The sequence below is a fragment of the Salvia splendens genome, chromosome 5 (genome assembly GCF_004379255.2).
Source record: "Salvia splendens isolate huo1 chromosome 5, SspV2, whole genome shotgun sequence".
In the NCBI taxonomy this organism is placed as follows: domain Eukaryota; kingdom Viridiplantae; phylum Streptophyta; class Magnoliopsida; order Lamiales; family Lamiaceae; genus Salvia; species Salvia splendens.
In genome coordinates, this window is record NC_056036.1 from 1,356,852 (window position 1) to 1,374,613 (window position 17,762).

The 17,762-nt window shown below is 35.8% G+C and overlaps 2 protein-coding genes across 2 annotated transcripts; both read right to left on the minus strand.

The window, feature by feature from the left end:
- Nucleotides 1–9,511: 9,511 nt before the first annotated feature.
- On the minus strand, nt 9,512–12,353 carry LOC121803601. Its single transcript, XM_042203233.1, has 3 exons — nt 11,331–12,353; nt 10,218–10,446; nt 9,512–10,062 (listed from the first exon to the last, which is right to left on the minus strand). Exons 1-3 carry the CDS (start codon nt 12,185–12,187, stop codon nt 9,898–9,900), a joined length of 1,251 nt encoding a protein of 416 aa, XP_042059167.1. The 5' UTR covers nt 12,188–12,353; the 3' UTR covers nt 9,512–9,897.
- A 2,562-nt stretch (nt 12,354–14,915) lies between these two features.
- LOC121803600 (probable N-succinyldiaminopimelate aminotransferase DapC) lies at nt 14,916–17,442 on the minus strand. The gene is made up of 2 exons (XM_042203232.1): nt 17,060–17,442; nt 14,916–16,162 (listed from the first exon to the last, which is right to left on the minus strand). Exons 1-2 carry the CDS (start codon nt 17,303–17,305, stop codon nt 15,008–15,010), a joined length of 1,401 nt encoding a protein of 466 aa, XP_042059166.1. The 5' UTR covers nt 17,306–17,442; the 3' UTR covers nt 14,916–15,007.
- Nucleotides 17,443–17,762: the final 320 nt, after the last annotated feature.

Genomic DNA, 17,762 nt, shown 5'->3' on the forward strand with positions numbered 1-17,762 from the left:
ATTTGTATAGCTTCTCCTCCTATATATTCGAATGTAAATTATAGTGGAATTCAAGCTGAATAAAACACAAACCATTTCAACATGGCATCAGAGCAAAGGCTCAGAAAAAACATCATCACAGCCCAATAAACCTTTCCCAACCTAAGGCAGAAACCAAGTCATGGCCGAGGATGAAACCAAAGAAACCGAAACCAAACCAAATCTCTCAGACGACCAAAAAATGAGAGTAAGTAAGAATGTTACCGTAGCCGTGAAGCTCAATGGAACAAATTACTCGATATGGGCGCGGCTCATGAAAATTCAGATCGGGAGTAGGAGGGTACTCCGGCACATCAACGGCAACCCGCCACCGCCCGAACGAGGAACGGCTAGTTACACAGAGTGGGATGAAACAGACTTAACAATTTTCTCATGGATTCTAGACTACATCGAAACCAATATCGTCATCGATTTCGCCCATCACCAAACGGCAGAGGCCTTATGGAAAAGCCTAGCTGTGACGTTTGAAAGCGCGTCCGATCCTTTTCTACTGTTCGATCTGGAGGAGAAGGCAGAAAGCGTTAAACAAGGAGAACAAAGCCTTGAAACGTATTGGCGGCACTTACATGGAACGTGGATAGCTGTGGATCGGTGCCAAGAACAACCCGTCACATGTTGTGACAAAGGAATCGGACAATTCCAAAAATACGTCGAAACTCGGCGGCTGTTCAAATTCCTAACCGGACTCTCAATCTGAGGTATGATCAGATGAAGCGAGAAGTCCTCAAAGACCGACCGTGGCCCTCAGCCGAGGTTGAGTACGGCTGGATAAAAAGGGAGACCGCCCGGCTCAGGATCGTGCTGGCAATCTCCACCGAATCAGCCGGCGCAAACAACGACATCACCTCATCATCGGGCGGCGGGATCGGACTTGGATTCATGGCCCGGAATCAGCCGCGAAGTGGACCACCGCCACACCGAACAGGGACAGAAGCTCCCCCAAATCGTCGGCCATTCAAGGTGGATAAATCGAAGCTTTGGTGCTCACATTGTGGAAAGCACAAGCACACCAAGGAATCATGTTTCCTTCTCGTCGGATTTCCAAAATGGTGGGACGAGAATCAAAAGGCCAAGGCGAAGCTAGCCATCGGAATGACCGACAACAGAAGAGGATTGTTTCCCACGGCCGAAGCGGGCAACCAGGAGGCTACCGACGCTCACGGCTAGTAGGAGAACACGGGAGGAACGATCAGGGAAGCAGCGGTCGCCGAGAATCGGGGAGGCGGCGGGATGTTTGGAGGTAACAGGTTGGGGTTGTATAACCCTAGCCCCCATTTCTTATTTACACATAAAACTCCCCCTTCCATAAAATCTCAAAAACTACCCCATCATATATCCTATGTCGCACATAAGTCCTCCAGTTTCGGAAAATTGCATAATTTACCCCACGGGGATTTTACTATGCAATTAAGTCCTCAAAAACTGAAAATAGAGAAACTGACCCCCCCAATCCGAAAAATTCATTTGTTAGCCCTAATTACTGTGGACCCCTTGAAAACACCCATATTGCGTACATGGCAAAAAATTTAGAGTGTAATACTAAAAGTGAGTGGATCTTTGATTGCAGGGCTACAGATACTATGACTTATGATAGGGAAGATTTCTCTACGTTTAATGGGGCAATTAAAAGCCAGATTCAAACTGCTGACGGCGAATTAACATCTGTGAATGGAAGTGGAACTATTGAAATATCTCCAAGTTTGAAACTTAAGAACTGTCTCTATGTGCCAAAATTGTCTCACAAATTGATGTCTATTAGTCATGTGACTAAGGAGCTGAATTGTACTTCATTGATGCACCCAAACTTCTGTGTTTTACAGGATATCAGGACGAGGAGGATAATTGGGCGTGGCACTGAGCGTCAAGGCCTCTATTACGTGGATGAGATAGCTCACTAAGGTGGCGCCGCGATGCTTGCTCACAGATCTGCCAATAGAGAAACTTGGTTGTGGCACTGAAGATAGGGTCATCCGTCTGCGGGTTATTTTAAATTACTCTTTTCGAAATTTTCGCATCTTAAAGACATTTCTTGTGAGTCGTGTGTTTTGGCTAAGAATCATAGACAATCCTTTAAATCCAGTAATACGCGTGTTAAAGACATTTTTTCTCTGATTCATGCTTATGTGTAGGGTCCTGCGCCTATTACCGGTGATCATGGTTTTAAGTATTTTATCCTGTTTGTTGATGACTGCACAAGAATGACTTGGGTGTATTTTTTGCGAAATAAATCTGTAGTTTTTTAAAAGTTTGTCATATTTTTAAAAATGATTCAGACACTAGGTCAGATAATGGGAGGGAATTTGTCAATAGAGACATGGAAGACTTTTTTAAAAAACATGGGTTAGTTCACCAAACCTCATGTCCTTATACACCAGAGCAAAACGGGGTAGCTGAGAGAAAAAATAGAATTCTTCTTGAAATAACTAGGGTTTTTGTTTTTTTGACTAAAATGTCCCAAAATTTCTTTGGCCAGAAGCAGTCGCGACCTCAGTCTACCTTGTAAACCGTCTTCCTACAAAAATACTTGATCTGAAAACACCTCTTCAAGTTCTTTCAAAATTAACGAAAATCCCTGAACCCCTCACTCTTGCGCTTAAAATTTTTGGATGCTTTGTCTATGTGCATGTTCCGAAACACGAACGGACGAAATTTTCTGCGTGTGCTGTGAAATGTGTCTTTCTTGGGTATGGGATTAATCAAAAAGGATATAGGTGTTATGATCCGTCGACTAGGAAAATAATCACCACTATGAATTGTAACTTCCTTGAGTGTGAATTTTTTTTTATCAAACCCAACTTAGAGGTCACGGAGAGAGTAGCGGAAATATTAGTGGACCCCTAAGTTGGTTGGTACCTCAATCAAGCAACTCCGAGACGGAGCCAACAGAACAAGCTAGCGCCACCGCCGAGCATGTCACGTCTACTGTAGATCCACCTCAGCCAACCACGCTACAGTCCAATCCTCCTCCAGTGATATCTGAGGTAACTCCCGAACCAGAACCGGAAAGTACACCTATTATTTCTGGCAATACTGGCATAGATGAAGTCGCTGCCATTGATGGAGACACTGGTCGATACATTCTTCCCCAACGCAGCACTCGAGGAATTCCACCTAAAAACAAGTACGGAGAAGATCGGGGCTAAAAACAAGTACTCAATTGCAAATCTCGCTAAAGCCAATCTCACAGAAATGGCTAGGGCATTCACAATTTCCCTATATGATGATGAAGAAGAAGAAGAAGAAGAAGAAGAGATACCTCAAACAGCAGAAGAGGCTATGCAGATAATTCATTGGAGGAAAGCAATAATGGTAGAAATGAATGCCCTGATGAAGAGCGAGACATGGGATGTATGTGCCAAACCAGAAGGTGTGCGAGCGGTAGGATTCAGGTGGGTCTTTACCATCAAAAGGAGACCAGATGGATCGATTGAGAGATACAAGGCAAGATTGGTAGCAAAGAGGTACACTCAAACCTATGGAGTCGATTATGAGGAAACATTCTCCCCAGCTGCCAAGATGAACACTATCCGAGTTCTATTCTCCATTGCAGCCAACAAGGAGTGGCCTTTACACCAGTTTGATGTTACTAACGTCTTCCTACATGGTGAACTCTCAAAACCAATATATATGGAAGCCCCACCAGGTTTCTCTGAAGACTTCAAAGGTGGACAAGTATGCAAACTCAAGAAGACGTTGTATGGATTGAAACAGTCACCTCGAGCATGGTTTGGGAGATTCACCGAAGTAATGAAGAAGTACGGGTATAAACAAAGTAACTCTGATCACACTCTGTTTCTTACCAAAGCTGTGGACTCCAGAAGTTTCCATAAAGTATTGGACAAATTAAGTATGGATGATCCCCTTACTTAACTTGAGGGGGAGTGTTGGAAAGAAATCAAGCAAATAATTGAGAAGATTGAAGGAATCAAATCATAAGCACATAATGGAGGAGATGTGAAATTAATTGCAAATTACCGTGAATATGGTAATTAGAATTAGGGCAAATAATTACCTTATTTGTATAGCTTCTCCTCCTATATAGGCGGATGTAAATCATAGTAGAATTCAAGTCGAATAAAACACAAACCATTTCAACAAAATAGGATATATTTTAGAATTTAGAAACAGCTCCATCTAGCTAAAAGGACCATTATTAATATTATACATATAGTCATAAAGTGCATATATGGATGAGTGTTGTTACAACTTGACTAAGTGGTCAAAGTTGATGGATCGATATCCTCTTAATATTTTAATATAATATAATAATTATTATTAATATTAATATTATTGTATTTCCTATCAGTGAGTTCTTCCCAAGTATTTTATCTTAATTTATCTATATGAATAATAAGAGCCGAATTTTTGTTTGATCTATAACAATTTTAGAAAAATCTCTGTAAATTATAAGTTGGGCAAAAGATAAATTGTAAATAACAATATTAGACCTCCCGTCTTTCAAACAAAAGGATTAATCATTTCTTATAAAATCAATAATTTTTTGCAAAGTTCAATACTTTAATGATTTTAATAAAATAATTAATTGGCGTATTCGCCTTGCCTTTCATTGACAAGGAAAAATAGGGCCACTATTTTTTCAAGTATTATAATATAAATTTGTTGAAATTTTGTACATTTGTTTGGATTTAAATTCCGGCAATATAAGATAATATCATATAAATTTAAATAATATTCAATTTAATAAAATAGTTAATTTAATTATATAAGATGATAATGAAGCTGGACTTAGCTAAAGAGGTTTGTCCTTTTCAATAGGTTGATGGTTCAAGTTTTTATATACATAAATGAGGAATTATTATCGATCTAACCTTTTTTAAAAAGCTCTGGATTTAAGGAATAGATTAGCTCCTATTCCTTAAGGAATCATGTTACTATATAATATGCCAGCCTAACATAATTATAACATGAAGAATAGATATTCCACATCATGGATAAGGTAGAAAGGCTTTAATTATCAGAAAATGATAATGAATAAATAAAATGCAATTGATTGCATTAATAATGTCCTCTCAAATTGAAGGATTTGGATTTATATAAATATATAAATGTCAATGAGTTGAGTAGATTGTGAACCACTGTTCATCCGAAACAAGTGTTTATTATTACGCTGAAAACGACACTTCATTTAATTATTAGAGATGAATCATTAACATTAAATTTTCAAATATAATAAACGGAACTGAATTATTCTCTCGTATATATAATTATTTCAGTCAGATATGTAGCCACATAGTTTAAAAATATTCCATCAACTATTTGATTTATTATTGAAAAACAATTCTAGTCTATGTGTTTATTCTTGTGGAGTTGATTGAGGAGAAAGTGAGGATCTACACAATAAAATATATAGGATTGATTACAATTAACACATTCTTAATTCATACAGTATTAATTTGAATACATTATATGCATTTTCTTTTATTGAATAATACGTAGGCATAATTGAAATGAAACAATTGTATAACTAAATCATAAATGTTAGTACTATTATTCAAACTATCTCCAGTTATGCTTGAAATAAAATAATTTTGCTGTCGAAAAAATAAAATGTTGAAATGTAACAAACTAGTGGGTAAAAAAAGAAAATAGTTCTTCTGATTATAAGAGTAAATATTGTGAAAATTTAAATCAATTAACTCCAAATATATATACCGTCATACTTGAGAGATCGATTGACTATATATAACCCAACATTTAACGAATCTTGTAGGTAATTAAAAACAAATTCAATTTTTAACCCATTTGAATGTTGCGATCTTTCACTATTTGCTTATTTAGTAAATTCATTTCTTTTAACTTTGGGGGATGGGTATGATATTTCGACATTTATTTGACATAAGAATTCAAAATTTATCACATGCTTTTGAATCTTACTGCTTGACGATTGTCCTCTCTTATTATCAATTTCACCGTCTTATATCTGATAATTAGAATTATTTTAATATTCCATCACAAAATTGGTAATATGTGAAGCCAAACCAGAATTTTAAAATATTTATTAGTAAATCAATTTTTAACATCGCATAGATATTTACATCTTCCACTCTAAATTAACTCAATTAAATTTGAAATGAGTGATAGTACTATGTAGGTGAAGATATTAACTTTTATAACAAGCTATTAACTTTTAAATTTTAATCTATTATTATTATTATCTTTCAATACAAAATATCAACCATCACAAATCTCTAAAGTTCAAAAGTAAATCGAGCAAATTGAAAATCTTATTTGGAAAAAGAAAAATTATTATCCCTTAAGTAGGGGTGTGCATTCGGGTTTCGGTTCGGTTTTTTGCCAAAACCGAACCAAAACCGAAAAACCGAATTTAGTTCAAAATCCAAACCGAACCGAACCCGAAAAACCGAAAAACCGAAACCGAAAAACCGAAAACCGAACTTAAAAAACCGAAAAACCCGAACAAAACCGAAAAACTCGAAAAAATCGAAAAACCTGAAAAAAATAAATATAATATAAATATATATTTATATATGTGTATTTTATTTTATTTTATATATACTAATAAAATATTTATATATAATATAAAATTAATAATACATATAATATACAGTATATTATATAGTAGAATATATTAAAAGAATATATATATATATATTATATATAATATAATATATTAAATTAATAGAATATATATATATATAATTCGGTTTTTCAGCTTTTCGGTTTTTTCTTCGCCCGAACCGAACGGAACCGAAAAACCGAAATTTTTTTATTTTTAAAACCGAACCGAAAAACCGAAAAAACCGAACCGAAATTCAAAATTTCGGTTTGGTTCGGTTCGGTTCGGATATTCGGTTTCCGGTTTTTTTACTCATCCCTACCCTTAAGACATGGCACCAGATCCAACGCATCAAACTTCCTAAATAAAATTTAAAAAATCAACTCACCAAACTTCAATATATAAATTAATTAATTAAATTGAAAAAGGCATCTAGAGTAATGTGATTTTTCAGAGTTTGAACCCCCAATGGGTAACCAAAGGTAACACCACTCTTATATTATAATCCTTCAATTTCATAAACATATTGATTTAATAAGTTTTGAAATGGAAGGGAAGTGCTACACGACATTGCACACAATCATCCATGCTTTAAATAATTTCAAAATGATTGAAATTTTTTTTTTGCAAATGTAATGTTCGTTATAAAAGTTAAAGATGTAGTACTAAACAAGAATGTCTTTTGACGCAAACTCTCTAGGATAAGAACACCAAGTATAATATATCATATGAAATGATATTTAAATTATGGAATTTGATCAGTTTTAAAATTTTAATTCTATGAAAATTACGAAATTTGGATTAGTTAGCAAGTAGCGAATTTTTTTTTTATTGAAATTATATCGGAATCATATGTAGATGATGCCATGTGAGTTGATGTTTATTCATGCATGAAACGGTGTCGTTTGGTTAAAAAACATTATATATTACATGTATGTAGTCGGATGTTTTTATCTAGGGATGAATTCTAAACAGTTTTAAACTTTATAATTTTTCTAACTGATTTTATAAGTTATGTGACGGATCATTATCTAACCAAATGAAAGAAGATTTTTTCCACAATTTTCCAAAAAATAGTAGTAAATGATAATCCAATGGAAAAACTTGATATGCATGTTGGGGTGATCGAGTAATATTTTTAAAAATTTGCAAGAGATTTGAATATAGGATGGCGAGTAAAGCGAAGACGAATATAACATGGCTCGATTTCAAAAATTGAAAAAGAAGTAAAAGTAGAAGATATTCACCTAAATACCCTAACCGCATATATTTCTTCACCTAAATACCCAACCACTAATATTTTTTTTCAATGAATGTAAAAATATTCAAAATCAGAATCAATATGCAAAGTCCAACAATTAGGATGACAATTCAAAATGAATAAAATATGAGGTTCACCTGTATATCTCCTTTAACAAATATATCGATCTCGCAGCATACAACATAGCTAGACAATACACACACAATATGCAACGCAAATTTATTTTGTGTATTTTTCCATTTTATAAATCCAATATAAAACCAAAGACATTTTAAAACAATAACGATTTCGATGATAAAATTATATTCTATGAATTACATGACATCATCATAATAATAATAAAAATTTAAAGTGATCCCATAATATCTTATGAGACCACAACAATCATTCTTTGTGTGCAATTTATGATGAGAGAGATCTCAATATTTTCATTTTGACAAAATATTTCAAAAGCTTTGTGCCAAAAACCACGTCGTAATTACGTGAGAAGCATATCTTAGTCGAATCCGACAAGCCACTTGCTTGGTTAGAATCTTATAATTTGGATATGAGGCAAATCCATATATCAAGACCATCACAAAGGAATAAGGATAAGGCCAAATATTATTTGGGTAGAATTGAATCATATCTTTTATAACAAGGCTATATATTTCTTATCTTGTAGTAGTATCAGAATAATAAAGATAAACGTTTATAAATTATATGCATATAATGATCTTAAATTCAGAAATAATCGGACTGATTTTAAAATAATTTTACTTTTATGAATAAATTAACAAAAATTTTAAAGACTAAATTGTGGTGTATTCGTGCCCGAGACCTTTGGTCTCATGTATTGCACACTAATTTTATTATTTCCTTATTAAATTGTTTTTGTTATATTATTCCCTCCTCCCATAATAATAATCGAAGTATTATAAGTTATAACGTAAAATAGATCAATTTTAAGAACGAGAAATTATGATTAACGTATTATTAGTTTAGAGTGAATAAATAAAAAAGTGAAAAAATAATGGATCATGTTACCAAAAATGGAAAGAGGCTAGTACATATTTGGAATGAATAAAAATAAGAAAAGTACTAGTATCATTCAAATGATTTGGTTTTACCTTTATGATAAATTTACACATGATTTTTAGTTTGATTTGAATATAATTATAATAATATCCAAAGGAAAATAACCTTTTTTTCTGAATCCACAAATATTTAATTTAAAAAATAATTTTTTAATTATTCTATCATCTTATAATAAGATTATTTTTTCATTTTGAGTCATCTCATAATAAATTTGTCTCATATTTTATTATAAAATTAATAGTGCTATGAAAATGAGACTCGTGTTCCACTAAATTTTTCACTAATTTTCTTTTACATAGTCACTCTTGGCGAGTCAATTGAAAACTCTTATTAATATTATAGGACGAATATAATATACAATAAGAAGAAACATGTAATATACGAAGTAATTCATTTTGAATTAGTTAATATTCATTCATAAATATATTTAAATAGTAAAATGGAGTACCTAAAAGGTTTAATTATACATACAATCCATGTTCATTTATATGAACACAAGAAAGAAGTTACTCCTATATCTTTGCATTCTTCAATCAAGAACTCATTCTTGCAAGAAATGGATATAGCATGGTCTATGCAAGATTCTGACAAATAGATTTGATTTAAACCTTTGCTGGTTTTCCAAGCATGAGCAAGAAAACCAGCAAACAAGAACTGACATTATAGATAAGATATTCATCCAATAACAAACAGACAACAGGCTGGGATCATGAATTTTGGACTCAAAACACAACAAAATCATGGGCCTCATCCATTGAGTTTGACCCCCACTCAAAAGTAGAGAAAAAGGGAGCCAAAAAAGATTTTATCTTCCATGAAAAATGATTTCATTTTTTTCTCCATGGAAGGATGATGTATACATGGATTCTATGTACAGATTGATGTATGGTCGACCTACTCGGAGCACGCCACCCTCCGGCTTATCGGGGTGGCGATTCGTTTCATTGCCCCATTAATAGAAGCCCGGTCGCGGGCCAGGTTTTTAACAGTTAGTATCGCAAAACTTTTGATTGACCCTATTCTGAACTGCTTTCACAGCAGCAACTCTTGCAGCCGTGGCTGCCTTGTTCGCAGCAGCCACGGCCGTCTCCACCTTCTCGTCCACGTGACACAGGTGGATCGCACTTTCTGCCGTCTTTCTTGCAGCCTGCCATCATACGAGAAGAGGTAAAACATCAACATTGTGCAGAATACTCCCTCTCGTCTCACTCTAATTGACACATTTACACCCGCACGAGATTTTATGTAAGTTAAGTTGAGAGTGTGCGTAAATTTAAAACTCATCCAAATTCTCATATATACCTGGACGGCGCGAAGAACTATGTCGGATGGAGGGGGGAGGGGCATCGTGAGGTTGCCACAGTCCCACTCGCCAGACCTGTTCATTCCGTTTCTGAACGTGTACATTCCGTAGCCTTGCTTGCGCCCCTCGTGCCACGACCCCTCGTAGCAGTGGCCGTTGGCGAAGTGGTAAGATCCGAAGCCGTGGATTTTGTCTCCGAAATACTCCCCACCATATCTATCTCCATTCCTATAGAAGCAAGAGCTTGATTTAGACTTTAGATCAGTCGAGCAAAAGGTGAAACAGAAACAGATCTTCAAGAAAATTGGTGGTTGATTTCTGGTGAAATTTCCTCCAACTGATTGACTGGTAAAGACAGAGACATCAAAGCTGTATAACAACTTGTGCATTATTCAACATCATTAATAACAATTTGCAAAACAAAATTTTTGGAGTAAAATACACAATTTAGACAGCTACTTCCCAGTTGAGCATCAAATCCAACTAATTCTATACAATTGAATCATGAGACCACATTATTCTAGTATAAGGTAAACCATTAAACACACACACACACAACAACAACAAGCACAAATTCCATTTTGGGAAACAACAGATCATTATCTCATTTAATCTCAAAACCATCAAATTTCATACATTCAAGCCTGAAAACAAATTCAAGAATTGAGATTATGGAAAAACAAATTTTCGGAGTAAAACAGTAGCACTTCCTAATTGAGCATCAAATCCAACCAATTCTATACAATTGAATCATGAAACCAAATGATTATATAAGGTAAACATTAAACACACATATACACACACATCAAGCACAGATTTTTCCATTTTGGGACATTATCTCATTTAATCATGTCTCATTCAAGCAACACAAAATCATCAAATTCCACACATTAAAGCCTGCAAACAAATTCAAGAACTGAGAATAGGGAAAAGGGATATAACAAAAATCAAATCTTTAACCAGAAAGTTTTTTTTTTCTATTTTGGGAAACAACAGATTATTATCTCATTTAATCATCACAAAACCATCAAATTGCACACACAAAATCCTCCAAACAAACTCAAGAACTTCAAATATGGAAAAAAAGACACAATAAAAATCGAATCTTTAACCTGAAATGGTAGCATCCAAGGCCATGCTTAACACCATACTTGAACTCCCCAACGTAACAGCTCCCATCCGCGCAAGTCTGCACTCCAACGCCATGGCTCTGTCCATTACACCACTCTCCGGCATATGAATCCCCCGTATAAAACTTGTACACGCCGTATCCATGGCGCATCCCTTGCTTATACTGCCCTCTATACTTACTCCCCTTCGCCCAGCTCTCAATCCCATACCCATCATACCTCCCATCAATCCAATCCCCTTCGTATTTCCCATTCACAACGAAGCTATAAACCCCACTCCCATTGCACTTCCCGTTGTGAAACTCACCCTCGTAGAAATCGCCATTGGTGTAACACTCCACACCTTCCCTCACCACAACAACCTCTTCATTCTCCTCCAATTCCTCAGAATTCGGCTCACCGATGAACCACTGCACCGGTTTGGCTTGACTCTTCGAGGTAAAACAGCAACAGGAAAGGCCCAATCTCCCATCACAGAGCCCCTTACACAAAACGAAGCTTCTCCCAATCAAAACCCTGTTTCTCGAAACGAGGAAGAGCAACACCGCGACGAGGATTAAGGCGAGGAGCAGATTCTCCGAGGTGGAGGCGCCGTCCCAGTTGAGAAAACCGTAGAGAAGAAGGAGGAGAAAGGCGAGAATCGGGAGGGGATTAGGTCGAACAGGTGGTGGGCGTGGATTTCGGTGAGGCTTCTGCTCCTCAAGGTCTACTATTTCTTGATCGGAATCAATCTCGCTCACTGATGAAAGGCTCTGAATCGAGGAACGGACGGTGGGGGAGGAGCGGAGCAGGGAAGAGTTGGTTCTAGTGAGCTTCAGCTGGCTTTTCTGACCGTCCATTTTTAGGCCGAGCTCCGCCGTTGGATGGATATATCTCCGGGGGTGGAATTCGGCGCCGGTATCATCTCCGGGGGAGCAGAGATTAGCGTAGAAGAGAGAAGAGTGTTTGTTGTTGCGTGGGTGAGAGAGGAAGAGTGTGTCTGAAATTTTTAGAGAGAGAAGGAAGAGTTTGAAGCTGCGGAAATGATCAGACTGGTCCGGGTTTTTTTGTAGAGGAGGAATATGGTGGGGCCATCTTCGTTTGATTGTGACCGTTGATCGAAGATCTACGGTTTAGATTGGTTGGAGATTCTCAGCCGTCGGATGGGGGAGGATGAAGAAGACGATGAGAACCAGATATTTTACCGAATAATGTTATTTATATTTACTTTGCGTATTTTTTATTTTGCTTTTCATTTTTTCTTGGCGGCGTAGTTTTATTGTGACAAAAAATTTTAAGATAAATTATAGTGCTAAGGAATCATGAAATTATGTAAATTTTGACTTATTTTCAATTTTATGAAATAGTACTGGGAATATATATTTTGGTGAAACTGTATATGTGATATGGAAGCTGAAAAATCATGCATGAACATCATCATCACATACGAGTTAGACAGACGATGATGTCTATTTATAAAGAAAACGTTGATGTGTGATTAAAAAATATCCACAATATAGTAGAAATTTACTCTTAAACCACTTATATTTTTTGTCATGGGAAAATTAAGAATAAATCCAAAAATTTTATACTCCTAATTTCTTGACTGATTTTTTTATAGTTTTATTACGGATTGGAATTTTACCATGCTTCAATTTGGCTCAAAAGTATATAGGAAATAATAATCTCTTTGTTCTGATAAGAAGAATCTTACTTTGTACTGTCTTTATAAATTTATTTTTATAAAGAAAATATTTATTATCTATAATAAACTTGAAATGAAATTTTTATTGTAAAATTTAAATGACAGAGATAAGATTTTTATTAGAGTGGGGAACGATTAGTGAATTTAAATCTAGGCAACATAATGGATCATAGTTTAAAATTTGAATTCTAAAAAATCATTTGAGTTCAATGTAGATTTGTATGCACTTATTACATTTGAACCCAATTTAGCAAGTATACATTTTTAGAGCGGTCAAATTGTCCAGTTAAATACATGTATTGTTAGTATTTTATAAAGTTCACATTTTTATAGCACATTTCATGTGATGTAGATAAAATTTTATAAATAACGACAAAATGCAACACGGTATAGTCTTCATATAATCATCCAGTATTAACTTTTTTTTCCTTTTTCCAACTTACTAAATCTACAATAAAATTTGTAACCCACAAAAATTGTTAACAATGTCAATGTGAATGGAGCAAACTATTTGGTCAGTTCACTATCGCTTAGTGCGATGACAATTAGGACGAGGATTAGTCCTTTAATTGTCGACCAGAGAAATATCTTGGGAAACCAAAAAAATAGTCTGAAGAACTATGTTAGATTAGAAAAATGTTTTTATATATAAGATAATAATATTCTAATATAATATTCCACCCGTTTCGCTAATATATGTTTAATTTTGCAAGTGAGATAATAGTCATTTATATAATGAATCATGGTCAAATTTTGGTTGGTTTCAGAATGTTTGATGGTAAAATAATTAAACCACAAATTTTCAACTTTTATCCGTTGTTTCTTTCATGTGCAAAACGACATCTTGAGTGATGCTCAAAACAATATTATTTAATTAGAATAAGAAAATAAAGGAAATGAAAAAAAAAATTTAATGAAATATCGCCGATATAAGCCTCACCAAAGGACCTAGTTTTGTGTACAAATGAGATAGTTAAAGAATATTGAAACTTTATAATTTAATATTCTGTTTTAAAATATTATTAGAATAATTATAATTTGAACAAACTTTTGTGATTTAAAAGACCGTTTGTCCCTTTGGCATTTTAGCATGTCAATTATTACTTGTCTCATTTTAGTATTTTTCATTTTATAAATTTATTTTATTCATATTCATCATAAATCTGAGATCCACGTTCCATCAATTTTTTTTATACATATATAAGTCTTCATACTCTTAATCATGGACTGAGTAGTGAATTTTGAATCTAGGCAATGATAATAGATCACAATTTAAAATTTGAATCTAACAAATAAGTGCACTTTTTTTCCATTTTTGACCATACACTCTTGGTTACAATGAATGTGCCCTAAAATCAATTGAGTTCATTGAAAATTTATTGAAAGGATCCAATTGAGTATACTTTTTAACTTATTTATAAAGTTAACATGCAGTACTTACTTATTTTATAAAGTTTATATGCATATTTCATGTGTATATGCATAATATTTAGAAATAACGACAAAATGCAAAACTATGTAGCATAGTGTAATACAACTATTTAAAAAATATGAAATTATAATAATTGTATATAATGTAAAGTACTACTACCTCATAAGTGCAAAACGTTCTTATATATCGGAAAATAATACTACTAGTGTTTGATTGAATTATGAATTAATTATGTATCTTTTTCTAGTAGTATTTAAGGAAATTGCTATACGTTTTCTTGCAGTACAAAATTTGGTAATAAAGTGTTACCAATTATGGTAAATTCATTTGGGACGAAAATTTATTTTAAAAAATTAAGGTGTCGTGTAATGTGAGCTTCTAAATAAGTAGAGATAGATGAGTTTACTTTTACAATTTATTTCAAGAATTATGAATGGTTTGGAGAAAGAAAGAAAAAAAGGATTTCTTATTTAAAAATAAAATTTGATTCAATAAAGAATTCAATGGTAACAAGATTAATATAAAACATTATTGCCATTGTTATCATTTCTTCAGCAGCAGCTTCTCCTTCATCCTCACCACTGCGCTTCGAAGAGTCTCTTCATCTTTGCAGAAGGTAAACCTCACCAGATTCTTCCCCTCCTCGGGATCGAGGTAAAACACGCTCGTCGGGATGGCGACGACGCCGACTTCCTTGATCAGATACTCGCAGAAGGCGACGTCGTTTTCCATCCCGAATGGCGTGTGATCCACCACCACGAAGTAGGTCCCGCTCGACGGGAAGACCGTGAATCCCACGGACTCGAGGCCGTCCACCAGGATCTTCTTCTTCGCGGCGTAGTCGCGCCTCAGCTCCTCATAGTACGACTCGGGCGCCCGGAGGGCGGCGGACGCCGCGTGCTGCATCGGCGTGGACGTCGCGAACGTGAGGAACGCGTGCGCCTGCCGCACCCCCCACATCAGGTGCGGGGGAGCTATCGCCCACCCGATCTTCCACCCGGTCAGCGAGAACGTCTTCCCGAGCGAATTTAGAGTCACGGTCCGCTCATACATCCCGGGGAGCGAGGCGATGGAGACATGGTCCATCTCGAAGGCCAGCTTGTCGTACACTTCGTCGGAGAACACGAGCACGTCGTGCTCCGCACACAGCGAAGAGATGGCTTCGAGCTCCTCCCTCGTAAACATTTTCCCTGTCGGGTTGTGCGGAGTGTTCATCAGGATGGCGCGAGTGTCCTTCGTGACAGCAGACTTCAGCTCGTCGATCGGGACCGAGAAGTTCGGAGGCTTTAGGGTGATGGACTTAATTTGAGCGCCAGCCATCGACAGGGTAGCTTCGTAGGAGTCGTAGAATGGGGCAAATACCACAACCTCATCACCGGGGTTTATGAGCCCTAGAATCGTTGCAGCAATTGCTTCCGTGCATCCGGAGGTGACTGTAACTTCCTTCTCCGGATCAACCACGAGACCGGTGTCCAGCTTGAAACGATCAGCCACAGCCGAGTTCAAATCAGGAACCCCATATCCACGAGCATACTGATTTTTACCAGCTCGAATGGCCTCGATAGCAGCTTCTTTCACAAACTCCGGACCATCGAAATTGGGGAAGCCCTGTCCGAGATTGATAGCACCGTGCTTAATCGCGAGGCTGCTCATTTGCGTGAAAATTGTTGTTTTGAACTTCTCCAACCGCTTTGCAATCTGAGAAAAAGAGCCGGAAAAGGGAAATCGATACGCGATAAGGATATTCAAGAGCAACAACACGAGATAATCCAAAGGTATAGAAATATGCAAACAATGAAGCCTTCAAGCATAATAAACCAACTCAAACACAAGTGAGCTTTTTTTTACAATTCATAAGATCAAAACTCCATCTATCTCACTTTCTTTTCCAGTATGTCCTAACAAAGATATCAAATTTTCATTTCATAATAAATAAAACATCGTTAATACATTCAACCAACAATGGCTCATAAAATCACGTGCCACCCAACAGATGTCTTAACCGGGACGGAGGGATTATGCTATACGGAATCCCCAAATTCACAGTTAAAGACACTTAGACTCGAAGCAAAAGCAAATCATCACTATCCATCTAAAGCGTTTTTTAAATTACACAGTCCGATTTAGCCATTTGGGTCCATCCAGCATAACTCGATCTTGGTTCATCACAAAGCAATCTCACATTCCACTAACTTTTTCAACTATGTTTCTTGAAACCCGAGCTGTCAAAAAGTAGGACACATAATCGCGAACATATGAATCTCTACTGATGCTTAGTCATATAGGAATCTCCACTCATAAATCTGAACCTAAATCACTGAATCTTACATCTCTCCAAAGTTCTAAAAACCACATTATAAGCTGGATATTGAGAATCATGCATAAAAAAGGTGAACCTTTCTCTTTCAATCAACAAAATTGAAACTAAAAACAATACAAACTGGTCGATATCTCAGAACAAATCTATCAAATTAGTGAATTACAACCAACCAATTCGTAAAGCAGCCATAAATTCGCACATTTTCCCGGATTTCCCAAAGCTCAAAATGTCAATTCCGCCACGCAATTAGAAACGAAAAAGGGAAGGGGAGAGACCTGCAGAGGGCGAGTGGGTGAGTTCTGAGACGAATCGACTTGAGCTGAAACGGGCTGCTGCTGCTGCTGCTGCTGCTGAGTAGTGGAAATCGAGGAGGCCATGATTTGGGGAATCCTCCTCTTAGCTGCAGAGATTCCCAACTTTACGCCTTTGTTATTGGACAGTATTAGGTTAAAAGTGAGGGGTTTGAGCAATTGCGGTCTCAGCATTTTGTGGGAAGATGAACTGGAGTGGAGCATCAGCATCAATCTATGAATTTGACCTATAAATTTGGGGCTTAGTTAACACTCTCTTTCACTTTCTCATTTGGGGATTCTTCAAAATGTGTGGGGTTTGTTTTTAGTTACGATGCTTCAGAGTCGTCATTGATTTGTATCCAGATTTGAATTGAAAAAAAAAATAAAACATCTTACAGATCAAGTTGTATTTTATCCAATCAAAAGCTAAATAACGCATTTTTCTTTTTTGGAAATATCTATATAATTAACACATTTTCTAAAAATAAAATATTATTATCTATACTTCATTCTCTCTCACTTTATTACTCCATTTCTCTACTTAATTCATAAAATAAAATTAAAGCAACATAAGAAATGTTCCATTTAAGGGTACTACTTCTATTTAAGGGTAACTTAGATTTACAACTGTAGTTTGCAACTTAACGCTATCTGAAGCCAGATTGAGGTTCATAAATCCCAAAAC

What these genes read in the sequence shown, in the direction of transcription:
- LOC121803601 (XM_042203233.1), bottom strand. Translation starts at nt 12,187, where the DNA reads ATGGACGGTCAGAAAAGCCAGCTGAAGCTCACTAGAACCAACTCTTCC. An exon ending in CTTGGATGCTACCATTTCAG is followed by an intron (nt 10,447 to 11,330) that starts GTTAAAGATTCG and finishes TTGCTTCTATAG; the next exon opens with GAATGGAGATAGATATGGTG. An exon ending in TAGTTCTTCGCGCCGTCCAG is followed by an intron (nt 10,063 to 10,217) that starts GTATATATGAGA and finishes GTATGATGGCAG; the next exon opens with GCTGCAAGAAAGACGGCAGA.
- LOC121803600 (XM_042203232.1), bottom strand. Translation starts at nt 17,305, where the DNA reads ATGCTGATGCTCCACTCCAGTTCATCTTCCCACAAAATGCTGAGACCG. An exon ending in CACCCACTCGCCCTCTGCAG is followed by an intron (nt 16,163 to 17,059) that starts GTCTCTCCCCTT and finishes TCTTTTTCTCAG; the next exon opens with ATTGCAAAGCGGTTGGAGAA.